The 16106-nt window shown below is 49.5% G+C and overlaps 1 protein-coding gene across 1 annotated transcript; it reads right to left on the bottom strand.

Annotated features, from left to right (window-relative positions):
* Positions 1–1104: 1104 nt before the first annotated feature.
* LOC309536835 (cytochrome P450 2G1-like) lies at positions 1105–15703 on the bottom strand. The gene is made up of 9 exons (XM_082231194.1): positions 15470–15703; positions 10842–11004; positions 10582–10731; positions 8931–9091; positions 8433–8609; positions 6596–6737; positions 5728–5915; positions 3362–3503; positions 1105–1773 (listed from the first exon to the last, which is right to left on the bottom strand). The coding sequence occupies exons 1-9, from the start codon at positions 15647–15649 to the stop codon at positions 1592–1594; spliced, it is 1485 nt and encodes a 494-aa protein (XP_082087320.1). The 5' UTR covers positions 15650–15703; the 3' UTR covers positions 1105–1591.
* Positions 15704–16106: the final 403 nt, after the last annotated feature.

The following is a 16106-nucleotide window of genomic DNA, read 5'->3' as shown; positions in this document are numbered from 1 at the left end:
GAAATGTGTGTGCATCTTATGGAGCGAATGCAGGCAGGAGGCTCTGCTCAGCGCTCCCTTTAAAGAGCGCATGGAGTGTGTGTGTGCGGCTCTTTGGGGCATTTCCCCAAGGAGGGAGAAGGGCAAAGGGCTGCCTCCTTGGGGAAAAGCCCCCAAGAGCACACACACTCCGCTCTTTAAAGGGAGCGCGGCTCTTGGAGGAGCCTTAGCCACACGCAGCCTCTCGCGGGCAGGCTGCGCGTGGCCAAGCAAGAAGCCAGGATCACAGCGATCCGCACGCAGCCTCCGCAGGGCAGCGGGGAGCCTTCATCCCACTGCACTGCAGAGGCTTCGCACGGCTATCCCTGGCTTTTGCGGGAGATGGGGGAAGGGACAGAGCGTGTGGCTCTTGCGGGAGGTGGGGGGAAAGCCCCCTTTCACTGAAGCCAGGAGAGCAAGTGGGATTGGTACGCACCCATCCCGCTTGCTCTCCTGGCTTCAGGGATAGCCCCGCAAAGCCTCCTGAGCGAAGATGGAGGAGCGCTCCCTCTTAGCTCAGGAAGCTTTGCGTTGCTTTCTTATTTCTTATTTTCCTCCCCTAAAAACTACCGTATTTTTCGCTCTATAGATGCACTTTTCCCCCTCCTAAAATTAAGGGGAAATGTGTGTGTGTCCTATAGAGCGAATACAGGCTCCTTGGCTTCAGCGATAGCAATGCGAAGCCTCCGAAGCGCAGAGGGAGCGCTCCCTCTGCGCTCCGGAAGCTTCGCGTTGCTTTCACTGAAGCCTGGAGAGCCAGAGGGGGTCAGTGTGCACCGACCCCTCTCGCTCTCCAGGCTTCAGGGATAGCCGCCTGAAGCCAGGAGAGCAAGACTCTCCTGGCTTCAGCAGAGAGGGAGAGCTGCGCAATGCCCCTTCAGCCAAGCGGGAGGAGAAATGGAAGGGGCTCCATTTCTCCTGCCGTTTCGCTGAAGGGGCGCTGAGCAGAGAGGGGGAGATTTTTTCCCCTTGTTCTCCCCCTCTAAAACAAGGTGTGTCCTATGATCCAGTGCGTCTAATAGAACGAAAAATGTGGTACTTCCTTTGCTTTTCTCGTGTGAAGGCCACATAACAGGGACACCTGGCTTTATGCCCACATTCCATCATGCTTTATTTGAAAGTCCACAGCAACAAGGCAGGAGCCATGGTTGGGGGTCTACCATGTCGATTCTTGGGACCTGTCAGCGTATAAGAACCAACAAGTCCAGAAGCAAATGCTGCAAGTTTTTCTTTTCTTTTCAGGTGTAAGGTCAAAGCTTAAACACACTTTGTGAGGAGATGGGAATTCAAGAGGCACCAAAGTTCTTTGGGCTCAGCAGAGGAGAGGATGGGAAGGGCAGCAATGGGGAAAGAAGGATGATAAACGCAGAGAGGCATAAACCCAGCCGAAGGAAGCCCAGTCCACAGGTAGGAACGAGGCCTAATTTGAGAGCAAAATCTTGAGCCGGCCCTTACAAAAGCCCTTGGGCGAGGGCCAGGGAAGGGAAGAAGACCGCTCCCCTCTCCCTGAGCAGCCAGAGAGACCACATTGTGCAAGAGCACAGTGGCAGGGGAGGAAAGATTTGGTCTCCACTCAACGCGGGACGATGCAGAGCTTGTAGAAGGGCGGGATGGTGGCAAAGCCGCACTCCTGGGGGGTTGTGTCAATGTCCTTGGGGTCCACAAGGGGCTTCAGCCGGAATCTCTGCAGGGTGGTGGTGAAAAAAAGGAAGAGCTCCATTCGGGCCAGCGTTTCACCCAGACACACCCGTTTCCCTGCAAGGTGAAAGGGAGAAGAATCAGCAGGGAGGGAAGACATGGGATTTGGGGTTAGAGGCCAGGTTTAGGTCAAATCCAACGTCCTTGGGGTGTGAATGGAACAGCTGAAATCCATGTGAATGGAGAGAAGGGAGTTTTCCTCTCTTATAGGACTAAAACCCTGTTGTTGTTTTGGCAGATCTCTCTGTGTGAGCGTGCGTGTCATCCAGTGAAACTTAGGGACAAGAGATCCGGGATGGCAAAAGGAAGTATTTCTTCAGACTGTGTATCTAAAATGGGCTTATAGATTCATAGAATCGTAGAGCTGGAAGGGAACCAATTGTCTCCCCCACTCCAACCCCAGACTTGTCCCTTACTTTGACCAACCAAAGTTGGCAGCCCCACCTACAACCAATACTTCCTTCCAGCAGATTGTGCCCATATATTTGTTATTAACATCCCCCCATGCCTTTGCACATTTATTTATTATGGTGCGTGTTAGGGAGTAGGGTATGTGTAAACACTACAAACGACCAAGTAAAAGCCACAGTGCAGTGAAGGTTTGTTTTCTGTAGGAGACCCAGGTTCACTGTTAGTTTCTCTTTGTTGCCACTGTGCAGTTCTTGGAGTCACAAGACTCTGTTTACATTCCAGAGATTACATACTGTTGGAAGTCTCACGGGAGATGGATGTGATGTTACTGGTTTCCTGTTCCTTTGTTTTTTGGTTGCTCTCTGCTCTCACAGAGAGAGGATATGTTTCTTTTCTGTCTGCGTAGCTTAGTAATAAAACTCTTAGCATGCAGCTCATGCTATCTCACCTCCTTCCCTCTGTTGGATACTCTGCGGAATGGGGAACATGCTTGGAGCCTTATCAGAGGCTCAGGTCGTTAATTACATCGGAGAAGGGCGATTCCGGAAGAGTCGCTTGGTCGAACGCAAGTCCGACATTCACAACTTCAAAAAGTGAAGGAGGAGAGGATGGGAGAGGTTCTCATTTCCAAAATAAAAATAAAAAAGTGTTTAAGACAGGCTTCCTCAATCTTGGCCCTCCAGATGTTTTTGGCCTACAACTCCCATGATCCCTAGCTAGCAGAACCAGTGGTCAGGGATGATGGGAATTGTAATCTCAAAACATCTGGAGGGCCGAGGTTGAGGAATTGAGGAAGCCTGGTTTAAGAGGAGGCCTTGGTCCAGTATACCTGAAGGAGCGTCTCCACCCCCATCATTCTGCCCGGACACTGAGGTCCAGCTCCGAGGGCCTTCTGGCGGTTCCCTCACTGCAAGAAGCCAAGTTACAGGGAACCAGGCAGAGGGCCTTCTCAGTAGTGGCAGCCACCCTGTGGAATGCTCTCCCACCAGATGTCAAAGAGTAAAACAACTACCAGACAACTAGAAGACATCTGAAGGCAGCCTTGTTTAGGGAAGCTTTTAATGTTTAATAGATATTTTAATATTCTGTTGGAAGCCGCCCAGAGTGGCTGGGGAAACCCAGCCAGATGGGCGGGGTATAAATAATAAATTTACAGTTGTTGTAATTGTTGTAATTGTTGTTGTTATTATTATTATTATTATTATTATTATTATTATTATTATTATTAATCTACCTGAGGAGAATGGCATGAAAGCGTCGTTCTTCTTGAAGCGCCCATTCTCATCCAGGAAGTTCTCTGGGTTGAAAGCAAATGGGCTTTTAAACTTCTTGGGGTCGAACAGGACAGTGTGGAGCATAGGATAGATTTCTGTCCCCTAGGAAAAAGAGGGAGAGAATATTGAGATCAGAAATGCAAAGATTCAGGGAAAGTCGAGAGAGAGAAGCTCTCCACCCCTTCTCTCAACTGGTGGATTGCCAGCCACATTCGACCACCGGCCAACTCCTCCCTGTGACATCTACAGACTGCCCTGACTGAATGTGAAGGCACCATGTGGGTAGCTGACCCACAGAAATCTCATGCAATCTGGTCAAATGGTCAGTTGATCTACAGATCCCCGTCCCCCGACTCTACAGAAGCATCACTGTGGGCATCCGTCTGGGGTCAGCGAGGCATTCCACCTCTGGCTGTAGTTCAGCTTAAGCCAAGAGGAGGTCCAGCCTTGCCATTAGGCAGAGTGAGCCAGCTGCTTCAAGCTTCATGTCTGGAGGGTGAGGACTAGAGGCCAGGTGTTGGAGGGCAGATGTGTCCCCATCATAGCTGTCAACCGTCCCTTATTTGATGGGAAAGTCCCTTATCCCAGAGCTGTGTCCCGCTGCTGTCCCTTATTGATGATGTCCCTTGAATTTCCCGGGTTTCAAAGGAAGCAGCTCCTCTTCCTCCCTCCCTCCCTGCCGGCCAGGGAGGAGAGAGGCTCCAACTGTGTTGCTTGGCTGCGTTGCTCACCCAATAAGGAGTCTAAGAACGACTGGGGGGTGGAGCTTGCATGCCTTGTGCCGATCAAATCAGCCACGTTGCCTGGGGACTTGCCTTTGCTCAGCGCTTCCCAGCAGAGAGGTGACGGTGGTTTCCCTTGCTGCATCCCCTTTGCCGGGTTGCTGTGCTGTGGGAACCACCCCTTGAGGCACCGTTTGGCTGCTGGCTGGGCTTTCTGCCTTTGGCTGGGAGGAGCTCAGAAGTTGAACATGTGTGCTGTGCTCTGAAAATCCCTTATTTTGGCTGCTGATCCCTTATTTTTGAGGCTGATGGTTCCTTATTTTCAAATCTGAAAGTTGACAGCTATGGTCCCCATGCACCCTATAAACTAGCCGCAGCGTGAGACTTTACCAGCTGGGCCCTGGTCATCCTTTGAGGATTGGCTGTTGTGTTGTTGTTGTTTTTAAGCGCTATGTTGGCAGCTTTTGCCAAGCTGGTACCCTCCAGATGTTTTGAAATGCAACTCTGGTCAATCCCAGCCAGCATGGCCATGCGAGACATCTAGAGGTTGGTGAAGGCTGCTCAACGGAATGGCAAATCTTTAAGACTCTCCTGGAGGGCGTCCAGTCCTTTTCCTTTGCTAAATACCCACCAATAACAGGAGCCAACATCACCTCATCCTGCCTCCAACAGGTTGATTCTGTGCCGGATGAAGACTCAACTGTTGCAGTTGTGGGCAGATTTTGGTGGCAAGGCACAAATCTGTGAATGTTGCTAAAGCCATTTCCGACCCCGGGAGGAGGTGGTGTAGCGGGCTTCACGCCCCCAACACGCGCGCGGTGGCTGGCTTGCAGCCCCGCGCGATCTGGGGAATCCTGAGGCCACGTCTTCCCCTAAGGCAGCCAATCGGCTGCCTCGGGGTGTGTGGCTTGCCCCATTTAAGGCAAGCGCGGCCCGGGGATCGCCCTCTTTGGACCGCTCAGCTGCCTGGTTTCCCACCCGCCCGCCCTTCAAGGTTTCTCTTTTGACCTTGCTATGGACCTCGGTCGGTCACCGTTAAGGGGCTTGGTAGGAATTTTTTCCTCTTGGCAAATTGGCACCGGCCATTTGGTTTTTTGCCTACCTTGTAGCAAATCGTCACAACTTCCCAGAGATTGGTGGTTAGGCATTGGTAGGGGTATTGTTATGCAGATCTGTCGGGGGGGGGGAGGAGGAGTGCCATCACCTCCCCCAAATATGGAAGGGGAGTCTGATAAAGGATTCCGGGGGGTGTTGCCTCGTCCGAAGCCTATGGAGGTCAGGGCCCCGACCCCAGGGGAGTTACCTAGTTGATGTGCATCAGCAGGACTCCCCCTGCTGGTGTTAACCCTTCCCAGTCTTCAAGCAAACAGGCTGAAGCCGGATAGTCTGATAGGACCAATGCCTAAGCCAATACCGCTCTTACCTGTAACCAATAAAGTTGTGGCCAATTTTAGCCCATTAACCTTAATTATGGTGTTGTGTGTCGTTCTTTCCACTGGTGGGAGGCGGGAACTGGCCACGCAATCTCTTTTAAACAACAAGAACAACAACCCATTGTCTTGTGTCCCACACACCTTTTATCCCCTCTGCCCCACCACGGATACCTTAGGGATGATGTAGCCTCTGAATTCAGTGTCGCGCATCACAGAGTGGGCCACGTTCATGGGGATGAGGTCACTGACCCTCTGCACTTCGTGGATGACAGCGTCCACATAAGGCATCTGGCTCCGGTCTTCAATGTTGGGGGCACGGTTCTGGCCAATCACTTGGTCAATCTCCTGGTGCATTTTTGCTGCCCAATGCATTTAGATCAGAGAAGGGTCAGAGAATCAGAGTCGGAAGGGACCACGAGGGTCATCTAGCCCAACCCACTGTAATGCAAGAATCTTTGGCCCAACATGGGGCTTGAATCCATCACCCCGAGTCTCGTAGTCCACTGCCTGAGCTATCCATTTACAATGGTACCTCTGGATGCGAACGGGATCCATTCCGGAGCCCCATTCGCAGACACGAAGGTGCGTCTGTGCATGTGCGGGTCATGTTTTGCTGCTTCCGCACATGCGTGTGGTGTCATTTTGAGCGTCTGCACATGCGTGAGGGCGAAACCCAGAAGTGTCTACCCCCAAGAGTGAAAGTACAGCATAGTCATCGTGATTAAGAGCCATGGTTTGTCTTACTGACCATGGGTTGGTCCAGTCCTCTTTTTAATCTGTCCCAGTGGCCACCACAACATCTTGTGTCGGTGAGTTCCATAGTTCATCACTGTGTATCCCCAACATTCAGCTTCACTGGATGGCTCTGTTGGGTTAGAACTGTTCCTGCCCACTTTCTCCACACCAGGCCTAACTTTACACACCTCTCTCGTATCTCCCCCTTCCTTCCTTCCTTACTTACTCACTCACTCCCCCCCCCCCAAGAGGCTAGGTTGGGCTTTAATCAGCCTGGCGGCAGTGTGCTGGTTCCCTTCCTTACCTTGCACTTCGGGGTGTTTCATCAGAAACAGAAACCCGTATCTCAGGGTGGAGCTGACAGTCTCTGTCCCAGCAAAGAACAAATTGAGTGTGGTGAGTTCTAGGTTCTTGGTGTTGAATTCGCTGGACGGGTTGCCTTTCTCCTGAAGACAAACAGGAAGCCAATGTCATCAGGATTCCCCCATGGGGGTGAGACGTAGGGGGAGTTGGTTTCAGGGCTGCTGCCTCTGTTATAGTCCTTTTATGGAAGAAGGACGTCACTTGTCTGATGGGGGTGAAGAGAAACTAGGCAAGCTGGACACATGTCACCCCATCAGATCATTAATGATAATGGTGATAAATTTCTTATGCCCCACCCATCGGACTGGGTTGCCCCGGCCGCTCTGGGTGGCTTCCAACAAAAATACGGAAAACCAACAACAACCAGTGAAAGCTTCTCAAACTAGGGCTGCCTCCAGATGTCTGTGAAAAATTATATAGCTGTTGAACTTTGACGTTTTCCAGGAGGGCTTTCCATGGGGTGGGTGTGACTATCAAAACGGTCTTCTGTATGTTAGAATTCCTGCTCCATGATTGCAGTCATGGTATTGTTGTCTATCACATGACGGTGGATGTTTCGACTCCACAGAGTGGGAAGTGATGGAGACAGGATGTTTGTGTTCCTGTGTTCCGTGAAGTGGGACTATTGTCCTTTGTTCTTTTTCTCTTTCCTGTCTGATGCTAGAGAGAGAGGGAGCCATGTTGCAGTGCTCCGTGTGTGTTTATATGTAAATAAAGTAGATTAGCCAAAATGCTGAGGTCTGTCACGCGAACTGGAGTTGCGGGCTTCACGGCCGCACCACGTGCACGGTGGGTGGACTCAGCCCCCGCGCAATTGGGGGGGGATTCCCAGCCGCTTCACCTCCTGACCAGGACACAGCCAGGGATCTCCCTCTTTGCCGCCTGCCAGCTGTTCCTGCTTTTCCCACCCTACCGCCCTATAAGGTTTTTGACCTTGCTATGGACCTTGGTTGGTCACCGTTGAGCAGCCTGGTAGGAATTTTTCCACCTGGCAAATTGGCACCAGCCACTTGGGTTTTGCCTACCTCATAGCACATCGTCACAACTTTCTTGGTATTGGTGGTAAGGTATTGGTATTGCTCTGTAGATGGAAGAGGGGAGGTAGTGCCATCACCTGCCCCGCATATTGAAGAGTAGTCTGATAAAGGATTCTGGGGGGCGTGGCCCTGTCCAAAGCCTAAGGAGGTGAGGACCTAAGGCACACCCCCAGTCGGTGACCCCGGGGGAGTTCCTAGTTGATGTGCATCAGCAGGACTCCCCCTACTGGTGGTTAACCCTTCCTGGACTTCTAGCGGACGGGCTGAAGTCGGATATAGTCGGTTAGGACCAATGCCTAAGCCAATACCACTCATCACCTGTAACCACTAAAGTTGTGGCCTTATTTAGCCCATTAACCTTAATAATTGTGTCATGTGTCATTATTTCTACTGGGGGGGGGCGGGAACTCACCACGCAATTCACCCAGTGCGATAAGGCACAAGCTTAGAGGGGCCTCTCAGTTTGTGAGCAGCATTCACTGGACTTTGCACGATAATTTTACATGCTTGCCTAGCACACTCTAGATTCAACCGTGACTGAACTGGTGGCACACCTGATCATGAAGCAGTTGCAAAGTGTATTATCAGCAAGGTGTGCTAGCAAGCAGCAGAATCTGCAGAGCCCCTGTGGCAGTCCAGAGATCGCATCTCTTTGTAAGTGATGTGCGTCTTAGTGATCCTTGTGTTAACCCTACAGCTCCCTGTGGAAATCCCACCTCATGTCATACGCCAACAGGTTACCTTTTCCATCTGGATGAGGAAGCAGTCAATGAAGTCACGAGGGGCATTGAGGTCAAGGGTCTCCTTGTTCTTCTTCACTCTCTTGGCAATGTAGGCTCTCATGTCTTCCAGAATGTCATAGATCTTGGTGTGTGGCCCTGGAAAGTACTTCAGAATGCTGGCATACATGTCATAGAACTGCAAGAAGAAAGAAAAGGCACCGGCAGCTGACCAGGAATGCCTACTGAGGGTCAGGAGAGCTTCCTTGCAAGCCAAGGAGGCCCCACTAGATGATAAGTAGCTGTTATAAACTACGGCTGGCTTTCAGACCCTTGTCCAGCCTGGTGGCCTTCTGCTCTCCACATGAGCTTAGACTCCAAATCCCATCAGGCACAGAGCACAGCCTGCAAGGCCAATGCTCAGGGATGATTAAGATGATGGGAGCTCCATTCCAGCAATATCAGGAGGGTGTCTGATTGGGAAATGGATTCGTGCTCTGTCTGCTTTGAGACCGGGTACCTGAGACCAGGCGGTGCTCATCTCCCGGAAGCTGTCATTCATCATCTTCATCAGGGCCTGGAAATCCTTGTCTTCGTAGTCAAAGCGGTCTCCAAAGACGATGGAGCAGATAACGTTGGAGACGGCGCGGCTGAGGGTGAAGGTGGGGTCGAAAGGCTTCTCTGCAATGCCAGGGAAGGAAGAGGCATTGTGCTGAAGGGGCCAAGATATCTTGGGAAGTGTGAGGAACTGTGGAACACCTGCAAAGTCCTCTCCCAAACTATTCTCAAAAGATCATCTGCAATACCCACCCAGAACTTAAGATACCTATTGCTGACCAGGCTACTAGAATGAAGAACTTCTCTGGCTATGGAGCAGCCTTCCCAGAGAGCTCTCTCAGCGCTATCATTATGGTCTCTCTTTTGTTGCATCTGGTAAACGCCTTCTTACTCACCCAGGCCTTTTAAACAATTTGTGCTTTGGCTCTGGGCCTCCCAACCATGTTTCATTGCATATTTGCCACAGAGGACTATTCCAAACTCTACTTTTATTGGTTGATAGTTTTATGCATGTTAGGGACATGGGTGGTGCTGTGGGTTAAACCACAGAGCCTATGACTTGCCAATCTGAAGGTCGGCAGTTCAAATCCCCATGACAGGGTGAGCTCCCGTTGCTTGGACCCCTGACCATTAGCTCCAGTCGTGGCCAACTCTGGGGTTGCAGCGCTCATCTTGCTTTACTGGCCGAGGGAGCCGGTGTACAGCTTCCAGGTCATGTGGCCAGCAGGAGTGGCAAGCAACGGGAGCTCCCCGTCGCGGGGATTCAAACTGCAGACCTTCTGATCGGCAAGTCCTAGGCTCTGTGGTTTAACCCACAGGGCCACCCGCATCCCGCGTTATCTCTGCTTACCTGTTATTTTGGGGGCAATGTATGTGCTCTTTCCTCCCTGCCTGTTATCCTTCTTGAGCCCAGAAATTGTCATTGCCTTTGGGACAAAACGGCTTCCTTTCCCCAGTCTGTCTGGGCTTTGGAGCTCGTGCTTCCGTGCGCTGCTCTGGTTCGCCACATGACCCAGAAGCTGTACGCCGGCTCCCTTGGCCAGTAGAGCGAGATGAGCGCCACAACTCCAGACCATTAGCTCCAGTCATGGCCAACTCTGGGGTTGCGGCACTCATCTCGCTCTACTGGCCAAGGGAGCCGGCGTACAGCTTCTGGGTCACGTGGCCAGCATGACTAAGCCGCTTCTGGTGAACCAGAGCAGCGCACGGAAACGCCGTTTACCTTCCCACCAGAGCAGTACCTATTTATCTACTTGCACTTTGACGTGCTTTCGAACTGCTAGGTTGGCAGGAGCAGGGACCAGGAGCAACGGGAGCTCACGCCGTCGCGGGGATTCGATCTGCCAACCTTCTGATCAGCAAGTCCTAGGATCTGTGGTTTAACCCACAGCACCACCCGCATCTCCCTATCTCTACTTATCCGTTATTTTGGGGGCAATGTATGTGCTCTTCCCTCCCTGCCCGTTATCCTTCTGGAGCCCAGAAATTGTCACTGCCTTTGGGACAAAAAGGCTTCCCTTCCCCAGCCTGTCTGGGCTTTGGAGCTCGTGGTTCTGTCCAGCCTGGTGGGGCTGCTGACCTCCTCCTCCCTGCCCTTCACTTGGCCTACTCACCTTTGGTCTTATGAAATTCCTCCAGCAGGAACTGGGCTTCCTCCCGGATCCGATCCTCAATTGTTTTTTTCCCCATGCCAAAATTCCTCAAGATTGTGAGGGAGAAGCGTCGCAGCTGCTTCCAGCGCTCTCCCTCAGAAAACACCACTCCTGCAGGTATGGGGAGGAGAAAGGGGAGAGGGATTGAATAGCAGCCAGGAAACAGCAGACACAAGACTCCTGCATTGCAAGTCAGACCACCCTGGGTTCCTCCTCCTCACCATAACCATCAAAGGTCCTTTGCAGTGTGGGGTTGGTTTTCCTTCCGCTAAATTCCTCTGCCTTGTCTATCAGGGCCTCCTTCACAGCTTCATGTCCACAGAGAACCACAATCGGGCGATTTCCAAAGTAGACGGTGAACACTGGGCCATATTTGTCGCGCAGCTGCATAGGAGAAAGGCCAAAGGCTACTTTTTAAAATTTAAACAACAGAACAGTCTTTAATCCACTGCTTCTTTTTCTTACAATTCATTGGCACTCTTACAAAAGCCGACAGCATAAATGCTGGAATCAGTCTGATCCAACAGGGCGGTGTGAACATTCATCTCTGTGTTAAAATATGTTCGCTGAACTCCCTCAGACTCTTATTTTGTGGGAAGGAGAGATATGCCAGGCAGGTGGCTTTTGGCACATGCTCAGAGGGCCTCTACCTGCCACCAAAATGCACTTTATCAAGCAAGGGGACAAAATGCAAGAAAGCAAGCTTCAATTCCTGTTTTGATTAAATTTTGAGATTGGTATGTCCCACACAGACTAGCTCTGCAAGTGTCAAGATGCTCATGGGGCAGTTCTGCAAGGCTAAATGCCATTTCTGACTAAACCCTCTTGTGGTCTGTGGACAGAAATGGTTTTAATGTTGTCTTTTGAAACGGCTCTGACTCAGAAGGCTCTAAAATGTGATTCTAGGCTGAAATTGCAATTTTAGGCTTCATCCACAGAGGTTTAGTCTCCAGATCAAGGGAAGTCATAGTCATTTGGTGGGTTAAGCTCCGTAGCCGACTGCATGCTTGCTGTTGGCTCCGCTCCCCCTTATATTTGTTGGAAACACGCCCTAGAAAGCCACTAGCTTCCCAAGACTCAGGGGCATCTCTCCGGTGGACCTCCCTGGCCCTAAATCTCCCTCAGTCCAGAGAGACCGGGGATAAGCAACCCCTCCCTCCTGAGAGGAGCACACTTGTCTTCTGGCATGCCATAGAAGAAGAGTCAATCGTAGTTCTAAAACTACTTTATTTACAGTCATGTATATACACAGAATCCATCAGCATGTCTGTGCTCTTTGAGCAGCAGTACAGAAACAGAAGAGAAAACTCCCTGGAAAAGACCCTGATGTTGGGAAAGATGGAGGGCCCAAGGAGAAGGGGACGACAGAGGACGAGATGGTGGGACAGTGTTCTCGAAGCTACCAGCATGAGTTTGACCAAACTGTGGGAGGCAGTGGAAGACAGGAGTGCCTGGCGTGCTCTGGTCCAGGGGGTCACGAAGAGTCGGACACAACTAAACAACTAAACAACAACAACACAGAAACAGCATCACAAACAGAAGTGAAACTAACTTCCAACAGTACTGAGACTTCCTGTCTCACACTCTCTCAGACACTGAAGTGATATACAAAACATAGTGCTACTACTGGAGCAGCACGGATGGATAAAAATCCTAACAATATTCACCGCAAGCAGACCAGACTGAAGCCTGCTCACTCGCGGTCCGCTCAGCCGGCCGTACCTCCACCGCCCAAGCCACTGATTGGATTATTTGAACTGGGGTTTGGCAGGGTTAGGGTTAGGGTTAGACTGGCATTTACAAACACTTAATCCTTTTTTCGTGGACCATTTTGCTGCTCAAAATCCTCCCCACAGCGTGACGAACTGTTTCAAAAGGACTGGAACAAATTTATATTTTACATGAAAGAAAACTGTAAACATTTGAAAACCTTTGCAGGCTTGAATTGAAATGTTTTGTAATGTAAATATAAGGAACTGAGTTACCGATAACAAGGTGAAATACTGCAATAAGATCGAAGGTAAATAAGTGATTATAGAAATGAGAAGAATATAGAAAGATGTGTGGATGTCAGAAAAAGGGAGGGATGGAGGTCGATGCTCTTATTGTGTAATAAGCTATAGAATTATGTAACAAAATGTGAATATGAAAAAAGTGGAAAATTCGATAAATATTACTTGAGGGGAGGAAACAAAATCCTCCCGCCACCTGATTCATTTCTCTTTGCAGGGGAAAATAAACCACAAGACCTCCAATGAGCTGCCGTGAGGATCCTGCTATTGAACAAAAAAAGGAAGAGTACAAATATTTAAATAAATGGAGATATTTATGAAATATGATGCCAGCAACACCTGAACAAAAAGCCTCACTATGTTGACACACCAGTATTTCATCACCAGGGGAAACATAGCTGAGCATTGGGGGGGGGCAGTGTTGCTTAACAATTTCCACTGTAATGCACAGTTCTTGCTCAAAGGCAAATGGTTAAAGCCAAGCTCAACCCGTCTCCTACTCTATCTCCCAACCTCAATTCCAACCCACCTCAACCAACCCTCTCATCCCTCTTGTCTCTCTTCAAATCCTCTCCTTTTAAACGCTCCCTCCTGGAACCACGGCCAGTCGGAGGCTGCCGTTCATTAACCATTTGCTGGCAGGGAAAGAAAGAAATGCTTATTGATCCAACCGGTCCAGAAAAACCCAACGTTTTCATCACACGTGGTTTCGAGTCCCGTGTTGGGCAAAAGATCCCTGTATAGCCAGGGGTTGGACTGGATGTCCCTGGTGGTCCCCCTTCCAACTTTGCAATTCTAGGATTCTATCCAAATTTAGAGTCTCCAAAAAGCTGCCTGTTGTTTTTTAGCCATTTAGTCGTGTCCGACTCTTCGTGACCCCGTGGAGCAGAGCACGCCAGGCCCTCCTGTCTTCCACTGCCACCTGCAGTTTGGTCAAACTCATGCTGGTAGCTTCGAGAACACTGTCCCACCATCTCGTCCTCTGTCATCCCCTTCTCCTTGTGCCCTCCATCTTTCCCAACATCAGGGTCTTTTCCAGGGAGTCTTCTCTTCTCTTGAGGTGGCCAAAGTATTGGAGCCTCAGCTTCAGGATCTGTCCTTCCAGTGAGCACTCAGGGCTGATTTCCTTCAGAATGGAGAGGTTTGATCTTCTTGCAGTCCATGGGACTCTCAAGAGTCTCCTCCAGCACCAGAATTCAAAAGCAACCATTCTTCGGTGATCAGCCTTCTTTATGGTCCAGCTCTCACTTCCATACATCACTACTGGGAAAACCATAGCTTTAACTATACGGACCTTATAGTTAAATGCTGTTTAGTTAAATGCTGCCTACCAGGATGCAAAACAGGTTGGAAAGTTTAAAAAGAAGGGGAGGGTTGTGAAAGATGTAGGATTGCTGTTGAGTTGTTTTTTAAAAAAAGAAAAAATGCTTTTGGAAGTTAGCAAGAATCATGCTTAGGTTGCTGAGTGTTGAAAGTGCACCTCAACATTGGGTCCTCACAACAACCTTGCAAAGGCAGGCAAGTGGATTTACTAGTGTTACTTCTACTCGCAGTAACGCTCTTTTGGCACCTCCACTTTCCCCAGGAAAACCTGCTCTTTAATGCTGAATCGGAACAAACAGCAATTTGGGTTTTTTGAGGATTGCAGTTTGCTCGATTCCATAGTAAAGAGCGGGCTTTCATGGGGAAAGCACCAGGGCAAAATAGGGAAAGTGTTCAAACAGGGAGCTTTCAAACACAGACCTGTGCCAAGAAAGGGCAGCGCAAAGGTAAGGATGGGTGAGTCCTAGCAGGTTTTTTTTTTTTTGTTATTTAACCAAGCTGGCATCAGGCAAATGGGTGAACATATGGATCCAAAGAAAACAGAAGCAAAAGATGACCAAGTGTGTCAACTCTCCTTTTTAAAAAAAATAAAATTTAGTGCAGTCTCTGCAAAAAACAAACAAACATAGCATTGAGGTTCTAGTGTCATTTTACATCATATTAAAACATTAATGGGTCATTGTAGGCTGTCTACAGACCTGTTTGGAAACGGGTGGGAGAAATTTGCTATCTACTTCCCTTGTGTATGACAAGAAGGGGAGGCAGGTTTCATCAAAGGTGTCTCTCTTTATAAAAGCTTTTGGACAGACAGGGCAATGGTCGTCTAATCTACCCAACTAGAGGCAGGCAGGCAGGGATACAAGGAGAGGGATGGGGGAAGGTGTTTTGGTGAGAGGCAGAGAGACAGGAATATCCAGTAAGCCACAAAGAAGACACAGAGACGCTTATTTGGGGAAGCACTGTATTTTGAGCATATTCCTGTGCAAGAAAAAGGGTGGAGATGGAAGAGGAGAGAGATGGAGGCAAACTGATGCCTCTGTGCATCTCAATTATTTGAATTTCCCTTTGACTCCTGGGTGCTGCTCTTGCTGCTCTGTTCCTAGAAGGACTAAGGGAGAAATCTGGTTCCGTTTTCACTGGAAGGCTAATCTACCAACCTTTCACTTTCCAAAACCATGCACAAACTGAAGCACACGGATCCAGGTTCTGCAACGCAGATCTCCAGCCAGACAATGACAAATGAAGACACCACAGGGTGCATGCAAATGGAAATATTCAGGGAAATCACTTGAAAAAATGTGCACATTAGTCAAAAGGGCATGCAAGGGGGAATGTGTTTATAAGGAGACATTTGCACTAAAACGCTGGTAAATTTCCACGAAGATTTCTTTTTTTAAAAAAAAATAGTTTCTCCAGAAATATTGAGAACTGAATTTAAGGTTGGAAAACTGAGAAGCAGAGAGCCAAAATTGACTGCACCTTCTGCCCCTGGTTCCCCGAGGCAGTCAACTCACCCTGAGGAGGGATTTCAAGGTTTCTGATGACTTGATCTGCAGGAAATTTCCAATCACAGGGAGCGGCATGGGTCCGGGGGGCAGCTTCCCATGGCTCGATATGCTCCTCACTGCTGCCGAAATGAGGAGCCAAGTCAGGCAGATGACAAGAAGGAGAGTTACAATGCTGGCCGGATCCATGATGGAGGTCACTACCAGTCTGTCGCAGTGCAGACAACTGTCCCATTTTGACAGGGTTCTAGATACTGAATCAAGGCTGGATTTGGCCCCACCTTCTGCGTTATGTAACTCCACAAGGCCAACCTGTTAAGCGCTTTAATCCTAATAAACCTGTGCCAAAAGTTAATCATCTATTTCCTGGTTATCAGGATTGTGAATATTTGTTCCAGGAGCACGAGAGTTTGTGTGCACATTCTTCGTGATGTGGGTAAACGATTTCCATGCCAATTGACTTTAAACTTTTTAATCTAGAGGTTTCTAGTCAAAGGTCATGTTGTCCGCCTTTGAACTCTCCTGATAATTGCGTATTGCTTCCAAAGTTGTTATGAAATTTTATTTTTTGAGGGTGATTGCAAGACTATAAGTCTCCTTTGAGTGGAGGGGCTGGAAGGAAGAAGGATTGGAGAGAGGCCTGGCT

This window comes from Podarcis vaucheri, assembly GCF_965113315.1.
Source record: "Podarcis vaucheri genome assembly, chromosome: 7".
Classification (NCBI taxonomy): domain Eukaryota; kingdom Metazoa; phylum Chordata; class Lepidosauria; order Squamata; family Lacertidae; genus Podarcis; species Podarcis vaucheri.
The sequence above is the reverse complement of the archived record's forward strand: the minus strand, read 5'-3'. Positions and strand labels throughout refer to the sequence as shown.

Excerpts from the sequence above, each read along its gene's own strand:
- LOC309536835 (XM_082231194.1), bottom strand. The coding sequence starts at position 15,649 with ATGGATCCGGCCAGCATTGTAACTCTCCTTCTTGTCATCTGCCTGACT. Across the intron at positions 5,916-6,595 it reads GAAACACCCCGAAGTGCAAG|CAAAAATGCACCAGGAGATT; the intron begins GTAAGGAAGGGA and ends TGCATTGGGCAG. Across the intron at positions 1,774-3,361 it reads TTTCATGCCATTCTCCTCAG|GGAAACGGGTGTGTCTGGGT; the intron begins GTAGATTAATAA and ends TTCACCTTGCAG.